At 50.8% G+C, this 22500-nt stretch overlaps 2 protein-coding genes across 3 annotated transcripts in view; both read right to left on the bottom strand.

Moving 5' to 3' along the window:
• The window catches only part of slc25a19 (solute carrier family 25 member 19), an 8913-nt gene extending 4665 nt beyond the window's left edge, over positions 1–4248 (bottom strand). The window contains exons 1-4 of the mRNA XM_035397973.1: positions 3612–4248; positions 3080–3238; positions 1165–1320; positions 84–254 (exon numbers count right to left, since the gene is read on the bottom strand). Of these exons, the coding sequence (XP_035253864.1) occupies positions 84–254; positions 1165–1320; positions 3080–3211 (459 nt within the window). The 5' untranslated portion in view covers positions 3212–3238; positions 3612–4248. The remainder of the gene's footprint in view (positions 1–83; positions 255–1164; positions 1321–3079; positions 3239–3611) is intronic.
• A 3040-nt stretch (positions 4249–7288) lies between these two features.
• LOC118216848 (growth factor receptor-bound protein 2) overlaps positions 7289–22500 on the bottom strand; it is a 29720-nt gene continuing 14508 nt past the window's right edge. For both annotated transcript variants that reach the window (XM_035398414.1, XM_035398415.1), the window contains exons 3-6: positions 14428–14525; positions 10591–10713; positions 9124–9292; positions 7289–8985 (exon numbers count right to left, since the gene is read on the bottom strand). In XM_035398414.1, the coding sequence (XP_035254305.1) occupies positions 8800–8985; positions 9124–9292; positions 10591–10713; positions 14428–14525 (576 nt within the window). In that variant the 3' untranslated portion in view covers positions 7289–8799. The remainder of the gene's footprint in view (positions 8986–9123; positions 9293–10590; positions 10714–14427; positions 14526–22500) is intronic.

Raw genomic sequence — 22500 nt, 5'->3', positions numbered from 1 at the left:
CACACACTCCGGACACACACACAGTACCCACACACACACACACACACACACACACGCACACTCCGGACGCGAGGCCCTCGTACCTTGGGTTCCCCCTGTGCAGCGAAGCGTGTTCTTAGCGTGTCCAGGGGTTGGCAGACTGCAGTGGCGGAGCAGGCGGCCAGCCCCCCGCACACGAAGTGCACGTCGGCCGTCTGGCTGCTGTAGGGGGTGCTCTTGTGCACAAACTCCGTCAGAAACTGGAAACTGGCAAACTGTGGGCACACAGCGAAGGTCCACTCAGCACCACACAGAGACTCAGCTCTACCACAACCTGCAGGACACACAAGGACTCAACAAGGCTATAGACCACCGGAAATACACTGTGAGGGCTCACCAGGACCCACACTATCTGAGCAGGACTGAGCGAGAGTCAGTAATGCAGCAGCACTGACCCTGCCATCAGCACAGCCAGCACTGATACACACTCCTGTCATACATCTGTACTCAGCCTACACTGCGGCTGCAACACCACCGTGTGCAGCTAACGGTCTCTGGCAAAGAGTGCCGGTGATAAGCCAGAGGTGCTGTGTGAGCACGGTGTGCAGTGTGAGTGCGGTGTGTGGTGAGCGGTGTGTAACGTGCGGTGTGTGGTGTGCGGTGCGTAGTGTGCGGTGTGTAACGTGCGGTGTGCGGTGTGTGGTGTGTAACGTGCGGTGTGCGGTGCGGTGTGTGCTGTGTGAGCGCGGTGTGCGGTGTGTGGTGTGCGGTGTGTAACGTACGGTGTGTGGTGTGTGCTGTGTAACGTGCGGTGTGTGGTGTGCGGTGTGTAACGTACGGTGTGTGGTGTGCGGTGTGTAACGTACGGTGTGCGGTGTGTGAGCGCGGTGTGCGGTGTGTAACATGCGGTGTGCGGTGTGTGCTGTGTGAGCGCGGTGTGCGGTGTGTAACGTGCGGTGTGTGCTGTGCGGTGTGTAACGTACGGTGTGCGGTGTGTGGTGTGTGCTGTGTGAGCGCGGTCTGCGGTGTGTAACGTGCGGTGTGTGGTGTGCGGTGTGTGCTGTGTGAGCGCGGTGTGCGGTGTGTGGTGTGTAACGTACAGTGTGCGGTGTGTGAGCGCGGTGTGCGGTGCGCGGTGCGCGGTGTGGATGGCGGGACAGCGGGATGCCGGGACGCGTGTGGCACCTGGACGGCCCCGTAGCAGACGGACAGCAGCTGGGCGGGGACGTGCCCCTTCCAGAACGCGGTGACGCCCTCCTCCCCCAGGATGCAGCGGGACGCCTGCCACAGCCCCGAGTACTTGCCCTGGGGGCAGCGGGACGACACCCGCTCTATCTGCACCTGGGGAACACACAGAGAGCAGGCAGTCAACATCTACAGCCCACCTACAGACAGACATACACACACACATACAGACAGGCATACATTCATACACACACACACACACACACACACACACACACACACACACACATACAGACAGGCATACATTCATACACACACACACACACACACACACGCGCATACACACACACACACGCACACACATGCCTGGGGAACACAAAGAGAGCAGGCAGTCAATATCTACAGCCCACCTACAGACAGACATACACACACACACACACACATACAGACAGGCATACATTCATACACACACACACACACATACACACATACAGACAGGCATACATTCATACACACACACACACATACAGACAGGCATACATTCATACACACACACACACACACACATACAGACAGGCATACATTCATACACACACACACACACACACATACAGACAGGCATACAGACAGGCATACATTCATACACACACACACACACACATACATTCATACACACACACACACACACACGCATACACATGCATACATACATACACACACACACATACAGACAGGCATACATTCATACATACACATACCTACACACACACAGGCATACATACATACACGCACACACACACACACAAACAGGCATACATTCATACATACACACATACACACACACACACACGCATACATACATACAGACACACACAGGCATACATTCACACATACACATACCTACACACATTCAGGCATACATACATACACACACACACACACAAACAGGCATACATTCACACATACACACACACACACGCATACATACATACAGACACACACAAGCATACATTCACACATACACACACACACATACCTACACACACACACACATACAGGCATACATTCATACATACACACATACACACACACACACACACACACATACATACATACATACACACACACACACCCACACCTACACACATCCAGTAAATATGTACTGTACATATGTTCAAACATACACATACACACTCACAGACATAGATGCGCTGTCTGCCATCAGCTGCCAGCTAGTCTTGGCTACACTTGAAATTTGATTTTGGTTCAGCTTTTTAGGCGAAATAATTAACTCTTTAAGGCGTGAGGTCACAAGCATGCGATTAGAATGTTCTTAACTGAGAATTCTGATTCTGATGTCACAATCACTACTGGTGACTGAAAGTTCTAAAACACTGACTGAAAAAAAGAAGAACATTACAAAAACCTTGCTCTTCAAAGGGTTCATCAATCAGGCCAAAAAAGCCTCTGACCGTACGGTAAGCAGCATTTGTCCTCTGCATTAAAAACATGTGTGATGTAGCTGTGCCAGGGCTTGGGCAGGGACTGAGCATGCCCAGTGAGTCTGAGGGCTTGGGTGTGGCTCTGTGACTCAGTCCTGTGGTCACATGACCCCAGTCCACAGCTAAGATGCATTAAAACAGCAGCAACACAGATCTGAGAAACAATTGCAGTAATCCATGCTTTTTCCAAATGTATTCTCAAGAACACTTGACTTGTTTCTTCAGTGAGATGCTTTTCAGCGTTAAGTTTCAAATTGACCTGTTACAGAAGTCATGTTTTAAAGTAGACCTTTAAAGTAATGCTCAAGTAATGCTTATTGTACTACTGGAAACAGTAATTTGCGGAGTTAGTAAATGTAATATAGGGGGCCCATACTAGGACGGCACCCGGGAGACAGAGGGGTGATGCTCACCTGGAATCGGATCTTGATGACGTCCAGGGGACTGATCATGGCACGCGTAACAAAGCCCGACGCGGACCCGGCCAATGCCGCCTCCTCGGGGCTGAGCGCTTTGCTTTCTGCACGTGGGTCATAGCCAACCATCGCCACAACCCAGAGGAGAGCTCAGGTCTGTGCAAAGCGAGCGAAAGGGGGAGCGTCATAACGGCTCGTTCAAACGGGACAAACATCCTTTCAAATACGATGGACAGCGGGTGACGTCTTTACTGTTGGTTTAGCAAGCTAACTAATGCTAATGACACAGGTCAAGAACTGTTACCATATAGTGAAACTGTCCATCTGCTAATACACGCTCAAGGAAATAGCTAGCGAATGAATGTTAGCTAAATAAGCGAGACACTGGCTACAGACATGATTAGACATCACCATTAAACACGTTGTTATTTACGATGTTAATTCTCTTTTTTGAGCGGTTATTCACTGACTGGCTAGCAATCTATCTCGCTAACGGTCACTGTCAGCAAACAGAAGAGAGAAGACTCACCTTTAGGTCGCGCTATTTTAGTAATATAAAAACAATAAATTTGCAAAAGCACAAGAAACAAGTGAGGAGTGCATTCATAAAATTTAAAACATTCTACAGAATTTCAGTGAGTAGTTCAGACAGCAACCTTAACGAAACTGAAATCCTTGCTGGCTTCCTGAATTGTCTGTCACACAAGACCCGCCTTTAACGTGATTGACACATCGGTAAGCGCACGCAAGAGCTCGGAAAAAGGGTATGTCACACAATACGCCAATCAGGAGGCCACAAATCCTAAGCAAGCTAATTCTGAGCAAGGTCATAAGAAAACAAACAATCCGGCGAAAACAAAATGACAGAAATCATATCAAGCAATCAAAGGATGATAGTGCTAACGCTTTGCAACTACATAATCTGTGGAAACGTGAATCCGATCTTATTGAGCGAAGCAGTTTAGCCAGTTATTCAGCCTGATGTATGATACTCTATAACATTTGGTTTTGTTAGCTGACTTGTAATTCTACTAACGCAATACGCTTAGTTTTGAGTTTTACGATACTAGCTTGCAAATGTTTGTGTTCAGTCTTCCGGCAGCAGATGGCGATATGGAGTCACTGTACAGGACAATGTTCTGCTTGATCATGACAAGGCGCAGCAATACCTTCGAGTTCGAGATATAGGTTGAGTAGCGCAGGGGGTAACCGCACACGATAACAATACCACATAAATACGTTTGCGCAGCGCCGAAACTGTGAAAATGCGCTTATCAAGGATCAGCACAGCCCCAAACTCTGAACAGATGCCAGCAGGCAAACAGACATTGGTTGGCTTATCTATAACACCGTTGTTGTTTTGAATGAGTACAGGAGCCAGACTTGCCCCATGCCTTAAAATAATTCACAGAAAAAAATCTCTGTGGCCGGCAAAATAAACAAATATGACTCTATTCCGATTAAATAACCCTTATGCTTTGAAAATATATATCTGAATAAGCTTAATTGTTATTTTGTATAATACGAATGGAGTGTACCTGCGTTGAACCTAATTGACCTTTTGATTTTATGGACGCGTGACAATGGCCGTGGACCAACCCAGCACGCGAATTGCAGGGAACATTCTGATCAGACGCTCAGATTAAGACACGGGAAAGCATCCTGTGTTCTCGTTGCTTAGTATTTGCATAAGGTGCAGTTAGCGCCCAGACATGTTTTGTTTCTAATCCAGAGACAACTTTTACAATAAAAATAACAACCCAAAACACCACTACCCTAGATACGACAGGCGGAACAAGCCATGGGTGTCAAAAGCCCAGAGGCCACAATGTCTACAGATAGCTGTGGTTTCCTTTCAGTCCGCTGCCAGTCAGACTGAAATTAATCACCAGTGTGGAATCAGACACTGCAGTCCCACAGGACCGGATTCACACTCTTACACCCGGGGCTCAGTGGAACTCTAACACTGAGCTCTCTACAGACTTACTTGTTTTTCATTATTATTTTTAAAAATAATCAAAAGTAATTCTGTAACGGATTTAGTGCGGCGGTGTCCAATCCCATCCAAAAACAGGCCGGTCTGGGTGCAGGTTTTTGTTCTAGTCCAGCACTGGCACCAGCTTCTTATCAAAGTCTTGACTGAAGGCCTTGATTAGTTAATCAGGCGTCTTAGTGCTGGACTACAACAGAAACCTGCACCACACCGGTCCATTCTGGATAAGACTGGACACCCCTGATTCAGAGGGACGAACACCGAATCTTCTCATCTGAACTGCTGTGGTCCTCTTGTAAATAAAGTGGATACGTCCACTACATGTTTGAGGTCGACCTGGAGTACAACTCACAAATGAAATCCACGTGCCGTTGCAGAGTTAATCCTGCACAGATTAACTTGGCACTTGCTGTGTTACACGTTTCCCAGCTCATTCGAATCAGCAGAGAAGCGCTGTTTACTGGAGATAAGCCCAGGGGAACGAAGATGAGCAGCATCAGGCCGAGAGGAACGCACTCGACGCGGACAGCGCCCGCGTCGCCCTGCAGGTGAACATCAAACCGTTTCTGGCGCTTCAGAGCAGCACAGCCCGGATCGTTAAGGCAGACTGTGCATGGCAGGCACTTGTTCTGTGCACGACACACCAGTGACGGCGCATCCTCGGTGATTGGTTGTTGAACCTTAACCGTTAACTCTCTGACTGGCTGGAGGGCCAGAGGGAACTCTGAGCACGTGCAGTTGGACTACTCAGTTCCTTCTCCAGGGGCATTTCAGGGAAAAGGAAGTGTTTAATTCAACCGACTTTTTTCTTTTTTTAATTAAAAAAAGAAAAGAAAAAAAGAGATCCAGTGGCACGGGGTGGAGGTTGGGAGTTGAAGGCTAAAGCACATACAGAACAGAAAGCATTTTGTCCCATGTCTTTATTCAGTTATCGTCCCAAATGAAGGATTCTAACACAGCCAGGCCACACCCCCACTGTGGGGTGATGATGTAGCAGGAGAAGCACACAGCCAGGCCACACCCCCACTGTGGGGTGATGATGCAGCAGGAGAAGCACACAGCCAGGCCACGCCCCCACTGTGGGGTGATGTAGCAGAAGCACACAGCCAGGCCACGCCCCCAGAGTGGGGTGATGATGCAGCAGGAGAAGCACACAGCCAGGCCACGCCCCCAGAGTGGGGTGATGATGCAGCAGGAGAAGCACACAGCCAGGCCACGCCCCCTGAGTGGGGCGATGATGCAGCAGGAGAAGCACACAGCCAGGCCACGCCCCCACAGTGGGGCGATGATGCAGCAGGAGAAGCACACAGCCAGGCCACGCCCCCTGAGTGGGGCGATGATGCAGCAGGAGAAGCACACAGCCAGGCCACGCCCCCTGAGTGGGGCGATGATGCAGCAGGAGAAGCACACAGCCAGGCCACGCCCCCACTGTGGGGTGATGATGCAGCAGGAGAAGCACACAGCCAGGCCACACCCCCACTGTGGGGTGATGATGCAGCAGGAGAAGCACACAGCCAGGCCACGCCCCCACTGTGGGGTGATGATGCAGCAGGAGAAGCACACAGCCAGGCCACTGCTCTTCAAACGGCTCAGGAGGGGTACGAGCGCGGACGCAGCAGTGAGGCAAAAACACATCAACAACAACAACAAAAAACACGCCTGCGAAACTGAGACCAATCAGAACAAAGAGTATGACACGCCTGCAAAACTGAGAGACCAATCAGAAGAAAGAGTATGACACGCCTGCATAACTGAGAGACCAATCAGAACAAGCAGTATTAACTCCATTCAGTTACATGATTGGCTATGACATACAATGACTAGAGCCCTCTTGATACATTCAAGATCATTAAACAAGAATATTCTTTTCAACATTACATACTGTTAATTAAAACACTGAAATTGGCCTCAGAAAATGACAATAATGCCCCCCTCCCCACCCCCACCCTGAAACACAGCCATGTCCCTTTACAATATAACACTTATTTCAGTTGTTGTTTTTTTACTCATTTCATTTTTATTAATTTGAAAACAGAACCAACAGAACACAAAATAAAAAAAGCAAAAACATTGAGTATTATTAGGTAGGAGAAGGCAAAAACAAAACAAAAAACAAACAAACGAACAAAAAAAAAAAAACATTTAAATAAGAAGGGTCTTCCATGAGAACATTGGCAAAGAAAAGGTGGGATAATTTTTTTTTCCTGGGACAGAATGGCTATTTACACTTCCTGTCACTGCAGGGCTGGCTGGACCGCATTTCCCAGCAGGCCTAAGAAACTGAGACCGCGGTGATAGGAAAGGCACTATCCATAGGACAAAAACACCAACATAGAAGTGCTCAACCATTCAACATACGAGACCGAACAAACACCATCACAGACAGACTCAATGCACACTGTTTCCAGGCCAGAGACTTACTGGAAATTATTTGATTATCCAAATACACCTTGTCATGTACTTTAATACAGTGTACGTGTGTATATTAATTTATGTGTATGGTGTGTGTGTATATACACACACACATGCACACACACACACAAACACACATATATACATATACATATAGCTAGTGAAATCTGGCTTGTTTCTGCAGTCACTTGCAGTTGTGTTCAGTTCAGACTGCACTTCCCTGGTGTCGATGTCTTGTTGACTTGCGACCGCTACATTCTGGATCCTACAGCGAAACACCTGCAATAAATACACGGTGGAAAGGCGGCCACTTTAACACACGATTTCACTCATTCCAGCTCCTGCAGGACGAGCCTGAACGCGCTCCTTTTCTTTTCTTTTCGCTGGCCGAGAAGAAACCTCTGAAAGCCGAGTTTCTACGCCTTAAATATTTTTTTTCTGTTTTATCTGAGCGGATTCAGATAATTGAGGACAACTGCACGGGCATTTCAGCAGATCCCAGAGCAGCCCAGGTCCTACCCAGACTAGCAGGAAGCATTACACAATTTACATAATCGCAAAACAAAACAAAAAGCATAACACACTGAGAGGAGAGCTGAAACAAACACACACACGCACTCATAATGCATGTGTGTAAACATACATACACACACACACAAGCACACATACTGCATGTGTGTAAACATACATACCACATACACAAGCACACACTGCATGTGTGTAAACATACATACACACATACACAAAAATATTCTTAAAAAAATTGGAATTTCTGTATGTGATTTGTTGAGAGCCCATGTCTGATGTTAAATGCTTGTGGGCTGTTGGTCTCCGTCTTGGGAGGCTTGCTGCAGTTGAGCATCAAGTTTTTACAATTTATGTTATATATATTTTTTTTAGTAGTTATAATTTTCTGTTCTTTTTTTTTTTTTTAATTGCAATTTGTTTTAAACAGCATTAGGAATCATCTGTGTGTAAAACATGCGGAAAGAAACACAGGAGGATAAAACGGAGGAGAAGTGGAAGCAGGTGAGGGAATTAACAGGTAAAATCATTTCTCTCTTTTAAAAGCAGGATTCCGGTGCACTATGTTTCATTTTCTGTTTTTTTCTCTTTCTTCTTTTTGTCTTGTCGGCCAGTCCGGGGGTGCCGGCGGCGTTCACCATGGGAGCGAACGTTCTCAGTATTCGGGTCAAGGGTGGTCTTCCGTCGGAAGCCCCGCCCCCTCTGTTCTTCCGTGCTGCAGCAGATCTGCGAGGGCGGGGCGGGGTGGGGCGGGGCAGGGGGCGGGGCGTTTTGTTTAGGGTTTGGTTCACATGTTCCTGTTGACGGGCGTGACGTAGTTGCGGGGGAACATGCCCGTCTGCCCGTGGCACGCCCCTTTCCACCAGTTGGGGTCGGAGTTGTCCAGGACCTGGATGAAGTCGCCCCGGCGGAAGCCCAGCTCCCCGTCCTCCTGGGGGTCGAAATCGAACAGCGCCTGGACGTACGCGGGGTGCTGGGGGGAGAGAGAGGGAGGGAACGAGGGAGAGAGAGCGAGTGAGTGAGTGAGAGAGAGAGGGACGCTCGGAAGGCTGATCAGGTGCTGGAGGCGCCCGCTGCTCACAGCGCGGCCACCAGGGGGCGGCAGTCTCACCTGGGGCACCTGCTCGATGTCCCGCAGGAAGATCTGCTGGTTTCGGGACACGGAGGTGGAGCGGTGGTAGTCCACCAGCTCGTTCAGCGAGTTGAACTTCACCACCCACAGGAAGTACTTCCCCGCCCCGTCGCGGAGGACTTTGAAGTGCTGCACGTCGTTACCGAACCTGAGAACACCGAGAGAGAGAGAGAGAGAGAGAGAGAGAGAGAGCTAACTCAGTAAGCCTGCTCTGTGATACAGGGTTTTACTCTGCGCAGTTATCCAGCTAACTCAGTAATCCTGCTCTGTGATACAGGGTTTTACTCAGTGCAGTTATCCAGCTAACTCAGTAATCCTGCTCTGTGATACAGGGTTTTACTCTGCGCAGTTATCCAGCTAACTCAGTAATCCTGCTCTGTGATACAGGGTTTTACTCAGTGCAGTTATCCAGCTAACTCAGTAATCCTGCTCTGTGATACAGGGTTTTACTCTGCGCAGTTATCCAGCTAACTCAGTAAGCCTGCTCTGTGATACAGGGTTTTACTCTGCGCAGTTATCCAGCTAACTCAGTAATCCTGCTCTGTGATACAGGGTTTTACTCAGTGCAGTTATCCAGCTAACTCAGTAATCCTGCTCTGTGATACAGGGTTTTACTCAGTGCAGTTATCCAGCTAACTCTGCTATCCTGCTCTGTGATACAGGGTTTTACTCAGTGCAGTTATCCAGCTAACTCAGTAAGCCTGCTCTGTGATACAGGGTTTTACTGTGTGCAGTTATCCAGCTAACTCAGTAACCCTGCTCTGTGACACAGGGTTTTACTCAGTGCAGTTATCCAGCTAACTCAGTAATCCTGCTCTGTGATACAGGGTTTTACTCAGTGCAGTTATCCAGCTAACTCAGTAATCCTGCTTTGTGAAATACCCCCCTGCTGACTGAGTTCCAGTTTCCAGTGTCACACTGTGTCCACCAGGGGGTGCTGCACTAGGGCTCTGGGCTTTCGGAAAGGGCATCAGTCAGGCAGCGCAAGACGGCATGAAGCAGAGCAAACATCAGAGGCTTACAGCCCTTTCTGCTGTGACCACATCCTGCTTTCCATTAAAGCGCTCTCTGCTTTCCCACGTGCATCCAAGTGTCAGCTTCCTCTTGCACTGGAAACAAGAGACGTGGGTCTGTGTGTGTGTGTGTGTGTGTGTGTGTGTGTGTGTGTGTGTGTGTGTGTGTGGGTGTGAGAGTGTGCGTGTGTGTATGCGCGTGTGTGCGTGTGTGTGTGTGCGTGTGTGTGTGTGCGTGTGTGTGTGAGTGTGAGTGTGAGTGTGTGTGTGTGTGAGCGTGCGTGTGTGCGTGCGCGTGTGTGAGCGTGTGTGTATGAGAGTGTGAGAGTGTGTGTGTGCGTGTGTGTGTGTGTGTGAGCGTGTGTGTATGAGAGTGTGAGAGTGTGTGTGTGCGTGTGTGCATCAGCACAGTTGCTGCGCCGCTCGTACGCACTTGACGGACAGGGAGAAGTCTCCCGGCGCGCTCTCGCTCTCCCTGATCAGGAAGGCCCCGTCGTGCCTCTGTTTGTTCAGCATCTCCTCCGCCTTGGCCCGCGGGATCTTCCCGAAAAACCACCTGCCAGGACACGCATGCGCACACACACACACACACACACACGCACATGCATACGCACACGCACACACATACACACACATACACAAACACACACACATACACACACGCTTGTAAAAACACAGCAAAAGCCAATTCCAAACACTGCAGGACTGTCAAGGTCTCTGGGATAAGATGTTAGGTAAGCCGCTTCACACGAACAGGCATCAGAACGTTTTTATGTAGAAAAGTAAGGTGTGTAAGTTGCTCTGGATCATGTGAAATGTAAACGCGCAGACAGACAACAGTAATCTTGTAATCGAGGGGCGGGACTGCCTTGTCACTCTGCATGACGGACAGCTGAGAGGACCTGTTGTCTTCGCGTGGACAGGGGGAGGAGTAACCCCTATCGCCATGGCGCTGGGCCATGGCGCTGGGTGGAGTTGGCGGTTTGATACAGGCCCCGGCAGGGCGACTGCTGTTGGTGCGAGAGAGCCCCCCCCCCCCCCCCCCCCCCCCCCCGGGTGCAGGCCGAGACCCCGAGGCTCACTCCCGCTCAAACCCGCGACCGCTTCCTGTGCGTTAAATTAGCCCCAGCCCAGAGACACAGCCAGGTCAGCGCGAAAGCCTCCAGCCCAGAGACACAGCCAGGTCAGCACGAAAGCCTCCAGCCCAGAGACACAGCCAGGTCAGCACGAAAGCCTCCAGCCCAGAGACACAGCCAGGTCAGAGCGAAAGCCTCCAGCCCAGAGACACAGCCGGGTCAGAGCGAAAGCCTCCAGCCCAGAGACACACGAGGTCAGAGCGAAAGCCTCCAGCCCAGAGACACAGCCAGGTCAGAGCGAAAGCCTCCAGCCCAGAGACACAGCCAGGTCAGAGCGAAAGCCTCCAGCCCAGAGACACAGCCGGGTCAGAGCGAAAGCCTCCAGCCCAGAGACACACGAGGTCAGAGCGAAAGCCTCCAGCCCAGAGACACAGCCGGGTCAGAGCGAAAGCCTCGTCTCCAGCCAGCATCCCGAGCGCTCAGCGTCCATCCTCCTGCGCGTAAGAACATCGGCTCCAGGCCTGACATTCCCACTCCTCGCCCTTTCAGCGAGCCGGTACCCAGGAACATGTATAACGCGCAGTTTTAACAGAGCGGGCAGAGCAGCAGACTCAGCGCAGTACAGAGAGTCCTCAGCACCGCCCGCACCCGCACCCCCACCCCCACCCGCACCCGCACCCGCACCCCCACACAGCAGCTCAGTGCCTTTGTGACAGTTCTCTGTAGAAAAAAGAAAAAGAAAAAAAAAAAGTGCTACAGAAATAAGATTGATTTGATTTGACTCACTGGTTATAACATCTAAAAATTTATCCGAGCTTCCTGAGAGCTATTGTAATTGGGATGACAGGTATGCCATCCCGCCAAGTTACGCCTTGGCAGGGCGGCATGCCCCATACCTATACGGCACTGAGAGTCTGGCACTCTTCAGAGTTTTTATATATATACCAAAGAGACCAGTTTAATGTTGTTAGACGCCATCATCGATGGCACCGCATCCTTGTCCCTGCACTGCTGGGACGCAATATCACCCCCTGCTGGATCACCGACGCCAACTCCAGCAGCCCTGTCCCAGGTGCTCTCATCCATTACATTACATTACAGGCATTTAGCAGACGCTCTTATCCAGAGCGACAAGTGCATTAGTTCAAGGTGCAGAGGTGCAAAAGAAACACACTAGAGTGAAGTAAAGATCGTAGTGCCAGAAGTGACCACATAGATCAGGACTCCAACCCTGTAGAGTAACCTGTTCAGCAAACAAACAATCCTGCCAAGTACAAACTAGCACTATCCAGCCGATAACCAAGCCAAGCCCCGCCCTGCCGAGCCTCGACCGGAGGCAGGTGCAGTCTCAGAACCAGCCCCAGGGGGCGCTATGTCACGCTGAGAGATCGTTAGCCTGCTGACAGCCTGAATAAGACACTTCTGACAACTGCTGGCATTGTTTCACTCGGTGGTTTGGGCCAGGGCTGATGAAAAAAACTCAATTCCATTAGAAAACAAAAATGAAACGGCATCCAGTTGTCATGGGGGGGGGGACATCGACCACAGGGGGCAGTACTGTGCAGAGAAGAACTCCAGCATACCCAAAAAGCTGTGCCTCACTGTGCCCCAGAGACTGTGTTCTCAGCTCAAATGGAGCATTGTTCTGACACGGACTGTGTGTGTGTGACAGCGCTTCTAGTCGTGCCATGCAAATGTACATGATACAGTGCGTTCTTCAGCCTTGGCACGAGCATGCATAGCATGTTATTTAGCTTTGGGTGGAACAGCTGGAGTGGGCTTCAGTGATAATGACTGTAACGTGGAGAGTGGAGTCCTGTGATAATGACTGTAATATTACGGAGAGTGGGGTTCTGTGATAATGGATGTCGTGGAGAGTGGAGATCAGTGATAATGACTGTAATGTGGAGAGTGGGGTTCAGTGATAATGACTGTAATGTGGAGAGTGGGGTTCTGTGATAATGGATGTCGTGGAGAGTGGGGATCAGTGATAATGGATGTCGTGGAGAGTGGGGATCAGTGATAATGGATGTCGTGGAGAGTGGGGATCAGTGATAATGGATGTCGTGGAGAATGGGGATCAGTGATAATGACTGTAACGTGGAGAGTGGGGTTCAGTGATAATGACTGTAATCTGGATAGTGGGGTTCAGTGATAATGACTGTAACGTGGAGAGTGGGGTTCAGTGATAATGACTGTAACGTGGAGAGTGGGGTTCAGTGATAATGACTGTAATGTGGAGAGTGGGGTCCTGTGATAATGACTGTAATATTACGGAGAGTGGGGTTCTGTGATAATGGATGTCGTGGAGAGTGGGGTTCTGTGATAATGGATGTCGTGGAGAGTGGAGATCAGTGATAATGACTGTAATATGGAGAGTAGGGATCAGTGATAATGACTGTAATGTGGAGAGTGGGGTTCAGTGATAATGACTGTAATATTACGGAGAGTGGGGTTCTGTGATAATGGATGTCGTGGAGAGTGGGGTTCTGTGATAATGGATGTCGTGGAGAGTGGAGATCAGTGATAATGACTGTAATATGGAGAGTAGGGATCAGTGATAATGACTGTGATGTGGAGAGTGGGGTTCAGTGATAATGACTGTAATGTGGAGAGTGGGGTTCAGTGATAATGACTGTAATGTGGAGAGTGGGGTTCAGTGATAATGACTGTAATGTGGAGAGTGGGGTTCAGTGATAATGACTGTAATGTGGAGAGTGGGGTTCAGTGATAATGACTGTAACGTGGAGAGTGGGGTCCTGTGATAATGACTGTAATGTGGAGAGTGGGGTTCAGTGATAATGACTGTAATGTGGAGAGTGGAGATCAGTGATAATGACTGTAACGTGGAGAGTAGGGTTCTGTGATAATGACTGTAATGTGGAGAGTGGGGTTCAGTGATAATGGATGTCGTGGAGAGTGGGGATCAGTGATAATGACTGTAATGTGGAGAGTGGGGATCAGTGATAATGACTGTAATGTGGAGAGTGGGGATCAGTGATAATGACTGTAATGTGGAGAGTGGGGATCAGTGATAATGACTGTAATGTGGAGAGTGGGGATCAGTGATAATGACTGTAATGTGGAGAGTGGAGATCAGTGATAATGACTGTAACGTGGAGAGTGGGGTTCTGTGATAATGACTGTAATGTGGAGAGTGGGGTTCAGTGATAATGGCCACAGTGGATACTCACGGATGAGCTTTCATCTCTATGTAGTTTTTGGGGATGAATCCGTCTTTCCCGTTGAGCTCAGCCTTGTACCAGTTCTGGTCACATTCTTCATTTAAAACCTGCAGAGACACAAGATGGAGGAAGGAAGGGTTAGAGCAGCACATGCACACACAGACTCCTCACAGGAGGATCTGCAGTCCGTATCCCAACACACACAGACCACCTGGCCCATTGCAGAGGAGCTCAGTCACTCACTCACTGAATCACTCACCCAGTCACGGAATCACTCACTGAACCACTCAGCCACTGAACACTCAGTCATTCACTGAATCACCCACTCAGTCACTCACTGAATCACTCACTGTATCACCCACTCAGTCACTCACTGAATCACCCACTCAATCATTCACTGAATCACCCACTGTATCACCCACTCAGTCACTCACTGAATCACTCACTGTATCACCCATTCAGTCACTCACTGAATCACCCACTCAGTTACTCACTCACTGGTCATTGCACACATCTCTAAAAAGCAGAACTAAGCAGCATCTTCGGTAAACACAAAACAAATTAAGGACAGTGCTGGTACATCACTGAAGTCAATTAACAGGAGAACAGGCTGCAAACGTTCCACAGCTTGAACTGTACCACATCAAAAAGCAGAAAGCAAGAATGCGCAGGAAATGAACTGCACTACATCCTTCCTCTGCGCAGAGAGAGAAAACGCAGGAGAGACGGCCAGCTGAGAAAGAGAAAGAGTGAGAGAAATATAAAATGAGAGAAAGAGAGAGCTGATCTGGAACTAAACGCAGTGACTCAAACTCCCTCTGTGAATCGAGCGAGTCCCGTACACAAGAGCTGACCCAGCAGGAACCTCTCCTCCTCAGGGGACTAAGAGCCCTACTGCCCAGCCTCAGCACGCTCACATGCTCAACCGCACGTCAGATCAGAGCACCCCCAAACCACCACACACCCCGAAACACACATCTGGAGCTCTGGGACACAAGCACAAAAACACAGCGTGCCTGGAGTCCAGCAAGCCGTAAAAGCACAACAGCTCAACACGCTAACAGGACACTACTCAACACGCTAACAGGACATGTGATCAACACGCTAACAGGACACTACTCAACACGCTAACAGGACATCTACTCAACACGCTAACAGGACATCTACTCAACACACTAACAGGACATGTGATCAACACGCTAACAGGACACTACTCAACACGCTAACAGGACATCTACTCAACACGCTAACAGGACATCTACTCAACACGCTAACAGGACATCTACTCAACACGCTAACAGGACATGTGATCAACACGCTAACAGGACATGTGATCAACACGCTAACAGGACACTACTCAACACGCTAACAGGACACTACTCAACACGCTAACAGGACGTGCTCAACACGCTAACAGGACACTACTCAACACGCTAACAGGACATCTACTCAACACGCTAACAGGACACTACTCAACACGCTAACAGGACATCTGACCAGACGAACCGGAGAGGGGCAGAGAGTGACCCTGCCTGTGACTGTAGGGTCCGCACAGGCTGGCAGGGGTAAGGGGGTGGGGTCTGGTTTGTGGTTCTGACGGGACAATGTAATATCTGGTCAGAGTAACTGATGGAAGAAATTTTGCAGCAGTTGGAAATGTTTGCCTCCCCATTCTGAATTTCTGAGGGGAAAATAAAGTCTAAATCTGGCAACCCAATGAGGGACTGAGGGGTCTGTGGTAAACATTGCTAAGCTAAATTAACGTCATGCTGTCGACTGGAAATGTAGCTGAAAGATAATTAAAATGATTCATATATATTATTAGCATTATGATTACTATTATTATTATGACTACTGTTTAACTTGGCATATTAGGTCGTTCAACTATGTAATTCAATGATACGAAACTACAAGGACTCAAATTTCATATTGCCTTTAAACCACCAATGGCCTGAACTGAGAGAGACGGAGCCACAAGCAGAGCAGCCAGGATAGCCTTGCTGCAGCGTGCACCTCCCCCTTCTAAATAAAACCTAATGTGCCACAGAAGAAGAGCAGAACAGACGAGAGCAATGGGGTCACAGGTGAGGATGTGCGGAGACGCACACACTGAGCACAGACCCGCCCACCAGTCTGCTGCCAGTCCCTCACACACACTGACCACAGACCCCCCCTCCAGTCTGCTGCCAGTCCCTCACACACACTGACCACAGACCCCCCCGCCAGTCTGCTGCCAGTCCCTCACACACACTGAGCACAGACCCCCCCGCCAGTCTGCTGCCAGTCCCTCACACACACTGAGCACAGACCCCCCCGCCAGTCTGCTGCCAGTCCCTCACACACACTGACCACAGACACCCCTCCAGTCTGCTGCCAGTCCCTCACACACACTGAGCACAGACCCCCCTGCCAGTCTGCTGCCAGTCCCTCACACACACTGAGCACAGACCCCCCTGCCAGTCTGCTGCCAGTCCCTCACACACACTGAGCACAGACCCCCCCCGCCAGTCTGCTGCCAGTCCCTCACACACACTGAGCACAGACCCCCCCGCCAGTCTGCTGCCAGTCCCTCACACACACTGACCACAGACCCCCCCGCCAGTCTGCTGCCAGTCCCTCACACACACTGAGCACAGACCCCCCTGCCAGTCTGCTGCCAGTCCCTCACACACACTGAGCACAGACCCCCCCGCCAGTCTGCTGCCAGTCCCTCACACACACTGACCACAGACACCCCCGCCAGTCTGCTGCCAGTCCCTCACACACACTGAGCACAGACCCCCCTTCCAGGGGGGATTAGTACAGGTGTGTGCCTGGGGGGGATTAGTACAGGTGTGCGCCGGACCGTGTGCCTGGGGGATTAGTGAGGGTGTGTGTCTAGGCGGGATTAGTACAGGTGCGTGCCTGGGGGGATTAGTGCAGGTGTGCGCCCGGGAGGGATTAGTGCATGTGTGTGCCTGGGGGAGATTAGTGCATGTGTGTGCCTGGGGGGGATTAGTGCAGGCGTGTGCCTGGGGGGGGATTCGTGCAGGCGTGTGCCTGGGGGGGATTAGTGCAGGGGAACGCCTGGGGGGATTAGTGCAGGGGAGTGCCTGGGGGATATTAGTGCAGGGGAGTGCCTAGGGGGGGGATTAGTGCAGGCGTGTGCCTGGGGGGGGATTAGTGCAGGCGTGTGCCTGGGGGGATTAGTGCAGGCGTGTGCCTGGGGGGATTAGTGCAGGGGAGTGCCTGGGGGGGATTAGTGCAGGTGGGTGCCAGATCAGCTTTAGAATGGTGTCTGATGTCTTAGTTGCCCACGGAATATGTTTCTGTAAAGGGCAGAACTGCCGTTAACAGGGTGAAAATACGGCGTTTCTCCATGAGGCCCCATTTCGCGCCTCCTGTCCAATGAGAAGCGCGAGACGGCTGTTTACCATCAACACGCCGCGACCCCAAAAGCAAAACAGGTCACAAGCGCGTTTCTGTTGTGGCAACTGATTTGCCGAGCAGCTCTTTATCCCGGTACGCAGTTAGCCAGCGACAGTTAGCCAGCGACACAGTTAGCCAGCGACACAGTTAGCCAGCGACACAGTTAGCCAGCGACACAGTTAGCCAGCGACACAGTTAGCCAGCAACACAGTTAGCCAGTGACAGTTAGCCAGCGACACAGTTAGCCAGCGCCAGTTAGCCAGCGACACAGTTAGCCAGCAACACAGACAGGCTCAGCAGCCGCGAGGTGCTGGGTCGTGGCTCAGCGGCTAGGAGAGCTGCCAAGCAGCCGGGGGATTGGCGTTCCTTGCCATGCCGGCTCCTTGGCAGGCTTTCCAGGGGTCAGGGGAGAGCAGGAAGAGGGAGGAGCCAGCAGTGCAGCCCAGCGGTGATGGGGAGAGATGATGCGGGTTTGTGAGAGAGAGCGCGTGCGTTACTCCTGGGCCTGCAGATAAAGCCTCTCTGGGCTCCGCACGTCAAACACATCTCCCCTGATAACAGAGGACCACCTTCTCTCACAACACCCAGAAAAAATGCTTTAAAACACCGAGGTTCAGCTCTATTAATGTGTGAGATCACAAATACGTCAACAGAATGTTCTTAACTGAACATCCCAACGGTGATTTAGCATGGTAACTGAAAGAGAACATTCCAAAAAAACCTCCTGTTCACAGGGTGAATTCGCCGTTTCACCCAACGCTATCTGCGATGAGCACAATGACGTGGACGCAACATCTGTCCTTCGATGACAGAGAGAACGTCAGGCCTTTGAATAGATGCACGTTAGCAGAGGGCCCGCCCCACCACTGGGCCCCTGGCACAGGTAAACAATGGAGCCGTTCTCACCAGCGACAGCAATGCTTCGCCCTATAAAATGTACCTTAGAGGGAGACATCAGTTTGGAGTGTCCTGATTAAATAAGCAATACAGACAAAATGAGGTCTATACAGCGATTTATACAGGATTCCACAATCTCAAAGGCTTTACGCTGAGGGGGGGCAAGGTCACTTAAACAACCAGCACCGTGTGGAACTCAGCAGAATGACTAAGCCAGGAGCCTGGGGAACCCACTCCTCTTTACCGTAAGAGCGAGTGAATCAGTGAGCCAAAAGCAACAGGCTCGCAAAAAGCACAAACCACAGATTCTGCAAGATAGCCAGATAGCCAGCTCTCATGCTCCTGTCCGACCTGCTGCCTAGTGAGAGGAGGCTGCGGCCGGGAGTGAGAGTGCCCAGTGTTCCATTACAGCACGGTCTGCTGCCAGAGTGGTGTCCATGGCAACATGCCTTTTCAGAAGATGCACCAAACTGGAATGTGTGTGCTTAAATTGTGGGGGGTGGGGGGGTGGGGGGGGGACAGAACGTTTTCCAGCGTTAAGAACACTGCGGAGCACGAGGGGAGTTTTAACACCTCACCACACACCGTCACACAGGGGTGCGCCATTAACACCCGCCACCAGCCAAACGCTGCTGGGAAAGTTTTGGTTGTGGCTGGTCATGCGCCGGGTAAAATGCTCAAAATGGCTGGTGTTATTTAGAACCCAAGCCACTCTGGCCTGTGGGTGAAAAAGTTAATTTCAGGCCCTGCTGTCGCACCACGCAGCATCTCTCACTCACGACACACGAGCGATCCCACGCCTGCGGCTAGCACAGCGGACACGCAGCTCACAGAGAGGGGCCCCGAGCAGCCCTCCACAGAGAGGAGCCCCGAGCAGCTCTCCACAGAGAGGAGCCCCGAGCAGCTCTCCACAGAGACGGGCCCCGAGCAGCTCTCCACAGAGACGGGTCCCGAACGGCCCTCCACAGAGACGGGCCCCGAGCGGCCCTCCACAGAGACGGGGCCCTGAGCAGCTCTCCACAGAGACGGGCCTGTGGCCATGGTGATGGCGAGTGGCATACCGATACCGCGAACACGCCCCGGGAGGAGGTTACCGCGCGAGCGGTGGAGAAGGGCGACAGCGAGGGGAGGAGACGCGCGGCAGCCCTGTGAGCGGATAATGGCCTGGTGTGAGACGGGACCGGGCAGCGCGGCTCTGAAACGCTGTCATTACCGCTCGCCTGAGAGAGGCGAGTAAACAAAGAGCAGCGAGACGCCAGAGCCGCCCAGGCGCTAAAGAATCCTAATTACGCCTCGTCATGACAAAGAGAGAGAGAGAGAGAGAAAGGGGAGAGGGAGAGGAGAGCGATACAGGAGAAAGAGGAGAGAGGAAAGAGAGAAGGAAATGATCATGCGCAAAGACTTACAGCATGACGGGCATCACCCACCCGTGGTGCAAAACAAACACAATGACCAATCAAAAAAGGTTTTCAGAGTGCAAAAGGCCTCCAGGCCCTAAATGTTTAGGTGCACTGCCTTCAACGCACGCCGTGTGTTCAAAGGGACGCACCTGACTCTCCGGTGCCCGAAGGCTGCTGACAGCTGACAGACTATAAAGCAGAGAGAGCTGTCCAATCAGGTACAGCGGCACGTTCTGCACTGATGCGTCCAGACTTGACGATAAGCGACGGCGTGGAGGTGAGCAGGCAGGAGCAGGACTGACGGAGTGGCGGTGAGCAGGCAGGAGCAGGCAGGAGCAGGACTGACGGCGTGGCGGTGAGCAGGCAGGAGCAGGACTGACGGAGTGGCGGTGAGCAGGCAGGAGCAGGACTGACGGCGTGGCGGTGAGCAGGCAGGAGCAGGACTGACGGAGTGGCGGTGAGCAGGCAGGAGCAGGACTGACGGAGTGGCGGTGAGCAGGCAGGAGCAGGACTGACGGAGTGGCGGTGAGCAGGACTGACGGAGTGGCGGTGAGCAGGACTGACGGCGTGGCGGTGAGCAGGCAGGAGCAGGACTGACGGAGTGGCGGTGAGCAGGCAGGAGCAGGACTGACGGAGTGGCGGTGAGCAGGCAGGAGCAGGACTGACGGCGTGGCGGTGAGCAGGCAGGAGCAGGACTGACGGATGCACTGCGCTGTGAATGGGACTCTAACAGGGCTAATTCGCTGACCCTGCACTTCAGCACCCTGAACAACATCTCCATGACACTGGACATTTTCAGGCTGCGGATTGGCTGGGAGAGCGAGGCCCGCTGGGGAGCAGAAATTAGCGCTAATCGCTACCGACTGCAATGGTGGAGCAAAGTACAGGGCAGCATAAGATTCTCAGCACTCCTTTTTATTTCCTGTTCCACAGATTCCTCTAGAATTACAGTTCATCGCTTCTGGTTAACTACAGACTCCGATGTGGTGGGGGGGAGGGGGGTGGAGGGAGAGCAAGAGCTAGAGAGAGAGAAAGAGAGAGGGAGGGAGAGAGAGAGAGAGAGGGAGATGGAGAGAGAGGAGTCACCTGAAGCTCACACAACTGTCTACAGGGGACAATTTTCCAAACAAACAAGGAGGTTGTTCTTATTTATTTGAGTGGGACACAAAAAACCAGGAGGAAAAAAAAAACACTGTGTTGTGATTCCCACACCACTGCCACCTTCCCCACACAGCTCTGAGACCCACCATTACAGCCTGTGGATCCCAGAGTTACAGCCCCATACGGCAGCTACAAACAGAACTGCGGATTAGAACGGCTGAACCGCTCACTACATCAGAGGGCGGACAGATCTAAAATGAGTAAACACACCCAAAGGAGTTCATAAGTTCAAGAGCTGTTACACTGTTACACCTTCTTTTATGCCTATATGAGTCAATACACCTAAAATAGTTCATAAGAAACACAGAAATCCTCTGTTTTGGGGGGGAAGAATGTAATTTCTCGTTTTTTTAAACGCTGAATTGAATCCACAAATCCTACAGAGAGAATCAGCTTTGTTTCAGGATGAATCCCCAGTCAAATTCCCCATTACACAGAGCAGCATCACTGTTTTTAAAAAAATGTGAAGAATTGAGAACGCATGTACATTTTCATCTCAAATAAGTACACTAGCATGTCACAGAAAGTTAGCACTTCACCAAAAGTAAAACTGTTTCCACTGAATGTTATATGACTTGATATCAAGCTAAAAAAAAAAAACTAGTGGATACAATGTTATGTAATTTTAAATGACTTTTGTCACTGGGACTGAAAAAATAAATGTTCTGTAATAGCTGCTGCCAATTAAAATGTTTTTCCTGTTTCTTTTAGCAACTGTAAAGTCCAGTTGAACCCATAAGATGCACTAAAATGCCATTTGTTTTGAGCACTTCCCACCGTGACCAGCGCTGGTTCAATGTCCCGCAAGTCGCCCAGGATGTATAAACACCAGAGGACAGCGCGAGAGCTTTCAGCTGCACAAACTTTTCTTTGTGTGGCAGGGCAGTCCCACACACAGACCCCCCCCCCCCCCCCCCCACTGCAGAGCGTGGTGTCCCCAGCGTCAGCACCACAGCGCTAGCAATGCACGCTTCAGCACATTTTTAACACAACTTTAATTGTGCACTGTCTTCTGCACAATTGCTTTTTTGGAGCTCAGAAAACAAACTTTCATTCTCCGAGTTTGTGGTTATAATTCGGGTAATGCTGTACGGATGGAACACGTCACGAATCGCGATGAATCATCAATATGATGAACTCGCCCACCGACTCAGTCAGTAATTCCACTGCTGTACACATGAAAATGTCTTTTTTTTTTTTAAAGATACAAGATTGA

Source organism: Anguilla anguilla, chromosome 17 (genome assembly GCF_013347855.1).
Source record: "Anguilla anguilla isolate fAngAng1 chromosome 17, fAngAng1.pri, whole genome shotgun sequence".
Classification (NCBI taxonomy): Eukaryota; Metazoa; Chordata; class Actinopteri; order Anguilliformes; family Anguillidae; genus Anguilla; species Anguilla anguilla.
This window is presented reverse-complemented; position numbering and strand designations above follow the sequence as displayed.